Source organism: Zingiber officinale, chromosome 1B, assembly GCF_018446385.1.
Source record: "Zingiber officinale cultivar Zhangliang chromosome 1B, Zo_v1.1, whole genome shotgun sequence".
NCBI lineage: Eukaryota > Viridiplantae > Streptophyta > Magnoliopsida > Zingiberales > Zingiberaceae > Zingiber > Zingiber officinale.
The window spans coordinates 128,722,097-128,730,628 of NC_055986.1; the positions used below are offsets into that span (position 1 = coordinate 128,722,097).

At 46.4% G+C, this 8,532-nt stretch overlaps 1 protein-coding gene across 1 annotated transcript; it reads right to left on the reverse strand.

Moving 5' to 3' along the window:
* Positions 1–3,473: 3,473 nt before the first annotated feature.
* LOC122042028 lies at positions 3,474–3,818 on the reverse strand. The gene has a single exon (XM_042601947.1). The coding sequence runs from the start codon at positions 3,816–3,818 to the stop codon at positions 3,474–3,476; it is 345 nt and encodes a 114-aa protein (XP_042457881.1).
* Positions 3,819–8,532: the final 4,714 nt, after the last annotated feature.

An 8,532-nucleotide genomic window follows, 5' to 3' on the forward strand; every position in this document is an offset into this window, starting at 1 on the left:
ATTAAATGTGAACCAGTGAGGGAATGTCACGTGTCGTGGCCGCAGTCACCGTCTACCCGAAGCAACAGGCTCTAATGCGATGCCTGACGGTTTGAATTCTACGCCTGGATCTGTGTCTTGGATTTCACGCCCTAGATCCAACAGTGCTACTCGGCCGAGCTGAGGGCTTATAACATTGCAGCGCCGCCTTCTTCCTTACCATTGCTTTTTTGCTCAGTGTTCCGGCGATTCGTGACTAGTTGCTTCGGTGATTCACGATTAGTTGCTCCGGCGACTTTCCGACTTCCCTTCTTCGCCCGTGGCAACCTTTCTCGCTCTTTGTAAGCTTTCTTTGGTCTTCTCATAGTTCTTTCAGATCTTCGCTTCTTTCTTGTGTTCATCGCACTTTCTGTCCTTCTATCAAAATCCTGTTCTTATTTTCAGACCATGGCTAGCTCTTCTCAGCCGTCTGACCTCGCTCCCGGTCTCTGGTACAGTACCATGGAGAACAGATTTGATGCGGGCGACGTTGAGAACCTTAGGAATATCTTTGAGATCCCCTCTGACCATGATCTAATCTTGGTCGATTCGTCCGATCGACCAAATAATCCGTCGACCGACACGATTTGTCTTTTCCGAGACCAATTTATGACCGACCTTCAATTCTCGATCCATCTGTTCATTATTGAAGTTTGTAACTATTTCCGCGTCCCTCTTCCACAGCTCGTACCCAATTCCTTTCATTTATTGTGTGGCGTTGTCGTGCTATTTCGGCTGCACAACATTCCCCTGACCCCGTGCATCTTCCATTATTTCTACTATCCCAAGCAATCCGAGCTGAGGACTTTCCTTTTTCAATCGCGGGTTGGGCTAGTCTTTTTCGACAAAATGCCTTCTTCCAACAAGCATTGGAAGGAGTATTTTTTCTTTTTGCATCTCCCCGAGCGGCCTTGCTACCAGACGCGATGGCAGGTCAACTTGCCTCCTCAGCCCGATCTGAAGAAATACAAGAGCTAGCTGGACTACCTTCACACAGCGACAATGCCGGCCGACCAGAAGTTTGACATCCATAAGCTGCTGTTGGAAGGCGTCATGTATATCTTCGGCCTAAGTTTGATCCGCTCCAGACTCCCGCGCGGCTTAGGTAAGAAACTCCTTGGTTCTTTCCTTTGACTCTAACTAATTTCCTTTTTTCCTTTTGCAGCCCACATCATGATGCGAGCACAGGTGGCCGGCTATAGCAAGTTGAAGGATGCTGAGATCGAGGCATCGTAGCAAAGGAGTTGGCGGACCTTGGTTTAACGCTGGTCGGCTCCCAGGAGGGCACGACTGCTGGGAGCGGGGAGACGCCCGCCGTGGGCAAGGGTGTCGTCGACCAGACGACCAACCTTGAAGTGGCTGGTGATCCGCTCCCAACCCCTAAAACATAGCCTGCCGATTGGACCGGAGGCTCCGAATCTTTCGATGGAGTGCCCCTCCTAAGGTGCAAGAAGCGCCGTACGGACAATCCACCCTGCTTCGCCACCTTGGCTGTGGGGGTCGCCGAGCGGGTTGACACCTCTTCTCCTGCAACCCTTCCGGCCACGACGGAGATCACTTCATCTTACCGGACCCCGTCGTTGTCCAAGCTACCACCAGAGGCCCTTGTTGCCTAGCCGGTCACCTCTTTGTCGCTGACCCGAACCCAATGGAGACCACTGCTGTCCAGGATCAATCTTGCATCTGCTGCCACTCCTTCTGGTCTGGTGGTCTCCTCCTCGTTAGACTTGAGCGGTCGACGATCAGTGACAGCGACCCTCAACCTCCCAATAGAAAACTACCTTGAGCAGTGCGCCCATCCGACAATCTCCGAACATAAGATTCTAATCGCGGGCCACTTGCCGGTATTTGGGAGGAAGCGAGGGCCCGAGCGACGACGATGTCGCTGGGAGCGCTTGGGAACTGTCACCTACATATGTCCACTGGGATACTTATTTAATCAATTCATAATTTACCTCTGATCGGTACTTAACCTCTGCCTGTTTATCTACAGTATTGGTGGAAAGCATGACCATGTGCTAACGACTTGCTCTTGTAGAGGATGAGCTGAAGAAGCTCAAAATCTTGAGTGGCGCTTCTTCCTCCCAGGGGCCATCGGTCGCCGAGTTAAAGACCAATTTGGAGAAGGCCTAGAAGCTTCTTAGGGCCGAGTAGAAGAAATCTGCCGACCAGGTAATCCGGCCGGGTCAGCTCAAGTCTCAGGTGAAGACACATGAGAAAAAGCTTGAGCTGGCCACGACAAGGAAGAGACGAGCTATCTCCAATCTGGAGTTGAAGAACCAGGAGGCTCGGCAGCTATCTCAGAAGCACAAAGAAGCCGAGGATTATCTGATTACCGAGCGGAACTGCCGCTCGGCTAGAGAAGCTACTTTGAAAGGGCAGCTTAAGGAGGCTAGGGACGCTCTGGAGGCCTCCCGCTCGGCTCTGGTGACTTATAAGGAAGCCGAGCCGACTAGGTTCGAGACGATGAATCAATCGTACCTTCGCTCGGACCAGTTTACCAATAAGGTGGTCCAGCGGATCGCCCGCGTCTTCAAGCTAGTGATCGACGGGACACTCCAGCAGCTTAAGGCGGACGACCACCTTCCTCCCGAGACGACGGACAACATCGTCAGTCATGGCAAACTGAACGATTCGATGCCTGATGATGTTTATAAGTACATAGAGTGAGGCCGAGTGTCTATCTTGTAGAAGTCTTTTTGAAGTCTCCTTGTACTTCCGCCGATCGGCGGTCTTTCCTTTTGATTGAATGAAGTCATCTGTCCGCTAGACGGGTTTTCTCTTAAAAATGTCGTTTGTTTGTATGTCTTTCCATTCGGCTATAGTCATTGTCTATCTACGATTTATCTCCTCTTGGTTTTAAGGTCGTCGCTCGACCGTCGATTGAGACAGGGGTTTAACGTCGCCGCTCGATGATTTGCCGAAGTCTTGGGTTTAAGGTCGCCGCTCGACCGTCGATGGAGACAGGGGTTTAACGTCACCGCTCGACGATTTGACGATGACTTGGGTTTAAGGTTGCCGCTCGACCGTTGATGGAGACAGGGGTTTAACGTCACCGCTTGACGATTTGATGATGACTTGGGTTTAAGGTCGCCGCTCGACCGTCGATGGAGATAGGGGTTTAACGTCGCCGCTCGACGATTTGACAAAGTCTTGGGTTTAAGGTCGTCGCTCGACCGTTGATGGAGACAGGGGTTTAACATTGTCGTTCGACGATTTGACGATGATCCCACGTTTAATGTCGCCGCTCGACAATTTGTTAGGCCGTTCTGCACAGAGCTCAAAATTTGAGTTTTTTATTTCCGCCCTACATACAGGGAGCACCAGGATATAAAGATACATCGATTATTACATTGGCGCACCTCTCACCTGACTCGGTAAGGCTGGAGATGGTTTGCACTCCACGGTCGCTCCAGTCGTCGACCGCCCTCATCCTCCAAGTAATAGGCACCCGATCAGAGCTTCTCCACGACCTTGAAGGGTCCAACCCATGGGGTTTCTAGCTTGGTGATGTCCCCGACTGGCTTTACCTTCTTCCATACAAGAACGCCTACTTGGAACGAGCTCGGAATCACCCTCCGATTGTAGTTCTGCTTCATCCTTTGGCGGTAGGCCATTAACCGGACGACGACTCTAGCGTGCGATTCATCTACCAAGTTCAGCTCCAGCAACCTTCGCTCAGCGTTATCTTCATCATAGTGTTGTAGCCGATCGGACTCAACTCCGACTTCGACGGGGACTACTGCTTCACCGCCATACACTAGGTGGAAAGGAGTTGCCCAGATTCCCTCCTTGGGCATCGTGCGAATCGCCCATAGCACGCTGGGGAGTTCATCTACCCAACTTCCTCCAACGTGGTCGAGTCAAGCGCGTAGGGCTTTAAAATTTTTTCGGTTGGCGACTTCTACTTGCCCGTTGCTCTGAGGATAGGTCACTGAGGTGAAGGCTTGCTGAATGCCATATCCTCCGTACCATTCTTTGAGTCCCTGACCGGTAAACTGCCTTCCATTATCCGAGATGAGCCGACGGGGGATGCCGAACCGACAGATGATGTGCTGCAAGATGAACTTCATGACCATATGCTTAGTTATTCTTGCAAGCGGCTCAACCTCTACCCATTTGGAGAAATAATCCACTACAATGAGCAAGAACTTCCGCTGACTTGTTGCCATGGGGAATGACCCGACAATATCCATGTCCCACTGGTCGAATGGACAAGAGACTATGGACGCCTTCATCTCCTCGGTCGGTCGGTGTGAGAGGCTATGATACTTCTGGCAGGACAGACAGGTGGCCACCGTCCGGGCGGGATCCTCCTGGAGGGTCGGCCAGAAATATCCGGCCAACAGGATCTTTCTTGCTAATGTGCGTCCACCTGAATGTCCCCGACAGGACCCTTGATGTACCTCTCGCAGTATGTAATTGACGTCCTTCGATCTGACACATTTAAGTAGAGGCCTAGAGAACGCCTTCTTGTAGAGATGATCTCCGATCAGGGTGAACCGACTGGCTCTCCTCCTTAATATGTGAGCCTATGGATCGGACGGTGCAACTGCTGACCGCAAGAATTCCACTAGAGCCGTTCTCTAGTCATTTGGAAAGGAGAGTCCCTCCATCCGATCAACATGAGCCACTAAAGATACCTGCTCGATCGGCTGTGCTATGACGATCGATGATAACAAACTGGCTAGTTTGGCCAGCTCGCCCGCAGCTTGGTTTTCTGATGGGGGGGATCTTATGTATGACGACCTCCCAAAAGTTGGCCTTTTGTTTTTCAAAGGCTTCAGCATAGATCTTAAGTCGCACACTATTAATCTCGAATGCCCTGGTCAGTTGCTGAGCGACCAATTGAGAGTCCGAATGGATGAGGACCTTGATGGCTTCGACCTGCCGGGCAGTCTACAGGCCGACTATGAGTGCCTCGTACTCAGCTTCATTATTCGTGGCTTTGTAATCCAGCTATACGAACAACTGTATCCGCTCTTCGTGGGGCGAGATGAGCAATATGCCTACCTCGCTGCCCTGTCGAGTGGATGAGTCATCCACATATATCCTCCAAACGACTTCCGGCTCAGGATTCTGCACCTCAGTAACGAAATCTGCCAAGGATTGTGCTTTGATGGCCGTTCGGGGCAGAAATTAGATGTCGAACTCGCTGAGTTCTGTCGTCCATTTGATAAGTCGACTGGACGCCTCTGGTTTGAGGAGGGCTCTACCCAAGGGGTTGTTGGTCATTACGATGATGGAGTGTGCGAGAAAGTACGAGCGAAGTCTCTGAGCGGCCAGTACCAATGCATAAGCCAACTTCTCAAGACCGGTGTAGCGAAACTCAGCATCTTTCAATATATGACTCAGGAAATACACTGGCTGTTCCTCGCCGTTCTGTCGAACCAGAGCCGAGCCGACCGCGTACTCGGTCGAGGACAGATAAATTTGGAGTGGCTTGCCAATAATTGGCTTAGCTAGTACATGCAATGAGTTAAGGTATTCCTTAAGCTCTTCAAACGCTCGGTCACACTCCTGATCCTATTGACACTTTGTGGCTCGGCGTAATATCTTGAAGAATGGTAAGCTTCGGTCGGATGATTTAGAGATGAACCGAGATAGTGCTGTTATCCGACCGGTGAGACGCTGAGCTTCCTTCAAATTTCTGGGTGGCGGCATTGTTGGAGTGTATACTGAAAGCCTAAGCTTTGTAAATATTCATTATGAATAAAGAATCACATTTGGTCAAATTGTCTACATTTGTTTGTAGTTGTTCATTTAATTTATATTGTAGATAACATAGTATGTGGTGTCACATGCAGAAGATGATGTTATCAGTACCTTATAAATTATAAACAGTAGCTCACGACCAAAATGGAAAGGAACAAATCATTAGAAGGTCGTAGTGTAATTAGGTATCAGTTTATCTTGACTGTATAATTACACTAGTACACTTAGAGTGTATTGAGTAGGACCATTTGAGGTCGTTTCTTTTATACTGACTTTATAAAGGAACAAAAACCTCAGTTATTATGGAAGTGTGTGCTCTTAATCCTAATATAATAACAAGCATATATATTTGATATTTATTTCTTTAATTTATCAATGGGTGAGATTTAGTTCGATGAATCAATAAGCCCGATAAGTTGGGAAATGATATCACTTATAGTGTGTGTTGTTGATTATAGAAGGAAACTGTGTCCTAGAGATACTAGGTTGATAATGTCCCCAAGAGGAGCTCATAAGGATTGTCATGTTAAACCCCGCAGTGGACTTAGTCCGACATGACGATAAGGTTGAGTGGTACTACTTTGACTTAGATATTAATTAAATGAGTTGTCAAGAACTCACTTAATTAGTGGACATTCGATATCTTAAACAGTGGAGACTAACACACTCATAATAAGAAGGAGCCCAAAATGTAATTTGGGATTGCGGTAGTTCAATAATAGTTCTCTAGTGGAATGAATTATTATTGATAAAATTAAGTTGTGTGTCGAACACGGATGCTTAATTTTATCGGGAGACCAAAACCAATTCCTCCTCTCGGTCCCTATCGTAGCCTCTTATTTATAGAGTACTATACCCACCTATACCCACCTTCTATACCACTAATGGGGTGGCCAAGCTAGCTTGGGAATCAAGCTAGGGCCGGCCTAAAATTGGGTGGCCGGCCCTAGCTTGAACCCAAGCTAGTGGGGGCCGGCCAAATTAAATTAAAAAGGAATTTTAATTTTAATTTTTATTATGTGGAAGAAATAATTTATTAAAGAGAATTAAAATTAAAATATCTCTCTTGTAAAAGATTTACAAAAGATTAAAGAAAGAGATTAGATCTCTTTCCTTATTTGTAGATTGGTGAGATATTTTATTTTCTCTTTAAAATTATCCACATGTTGATAGAATTAAAATTATAGAAATTTCCTTTTATCAACCAAGAAGAGATTTTTAAAGAGAAATTTTAATTTTAAAATTTCCGGAAACAAATTAGGAAGTTTTAATTGTTGATTAAAACTTGTCTAATTTTACTCCTTTGATGTGGCCGGCCATTAGAGATTAATTGGAGAAATTTTATTTTATTTTTCTCAATTAAATCATGTCAAGGGAATTAAGGAAATTTTATTGTAATTAAATTTCCTAATTTGCCTAGGCCAAGGAATATAAAAGAAGGGGTGAGGGTGCCTTCATGAGACACAACCTCTATTATTTCTCTCCCTCTTTTATTTCTTGGAGTGGCCGGCCATCCTCTTCCTCTCTCCCTCTTTGTGGTGGCCGAATCTCTCAAAGGCTTGGAGCTCTTGTGGCGGCCGGATACTACTTGGAGAAGAAGAAGAAGAAGGAGAGAAAGCTAGTATCTCTTGGAGCTTGGTTGGTGTTTTTTTCTTCATCCTTGGTTAAGCTTCTTTTGTGGCCGAACCTAGATAGGAGGAGAAGAAGGTGGTTGGTGGTTTCTCATATTGGAAGATCGTTGCCCACACAACGTCCGAGGTTAGAAGAGGAATACGGTAGAAGATCAAAAGGTTTTTCTACAAGGTATAACTAGTAATTTTTCTTTCCGCATCATACTAGTTATTTATGGAAATAATATTAAATACAAGAGGCTTACGTTCTAGAATTTCGAATATGTTTTTCGATGTTGTGTTCTTTTGTTTTTTCTTTTCCTTGTGATTTGATTGTTCTCTTCGGTTAACCTAAAGTTATTTTAGGAAATTAAATATTAGATTTCTTTAAAAGGTTTTGTCTAGTCGGTGGTGGTTGCTCCCATATCCAAGAAGGTCATGTGCCTCGCCACGTCAGTACTGGGAACCGATTATGGAAATTAATATTTAATGGAATTAATAACTTAAGGTGATTTGGGTCGAACGTGTTAAGTTCCGCAGGAGATCCAAGTCAAAACCTAAAAGAACAAATAGATTAAGTTTTGGATCAAACGTGTTAAGTTCCGCAGGCGATCCAAAATTTAATTTAAAAGAACACATGGTAGCTAGGAAAAGGTTCAGACCTTTGTACAAAATTTTTGTACAGTGGAACCTCTAGGTTTTCCGAGTAGCAACCAATAGGCATATCTTGCAGTGCTTTTACTTTACTGGGATTTGCCTCGATGCCCCGCTTGGTGACGATGTAGCCCAAGAATCACCCGCTCTTAGCGCCGAGCAGATACTTGTAAGGATTCAGTTTGATCCCGTAGGTCCTGAGTGTCTGGAAGGTCTCCTTGATATCTGTACATAGGTCAGCTGCTCGGAGGCATTTAATCAATATACCGTCGACGTATACCTCCATATTGCAGTCGATCTGTCGTCAGAATACTTTGTTCATCATCCTTTGATAGGTGGCTCCGACGTTCTTCAATCCGAATGACATGGCATTATAACAATACGTGCCATCGACCGTAATAAAGCTGACATTTTCTTGATCTTCCTTGGCGAGCGACACTTGGTGGTACCCTTGATACGCGTCCAGCATGTATATCAATTCACACCCGGCTGTGGAGTCTACTATCTGATCGATCCGAGGCAGAGGGTAGAAGTC

Excerpts from the sequence above, each read along its gene's own strand:
- LOC122042028 (XM_042601947.1), bottom strand. The coding sequence starts at position 3,818 with ATGCCCAAGGAGGGAATCTGGGCAACTCCTTTCCACCTAGTGTATGGC.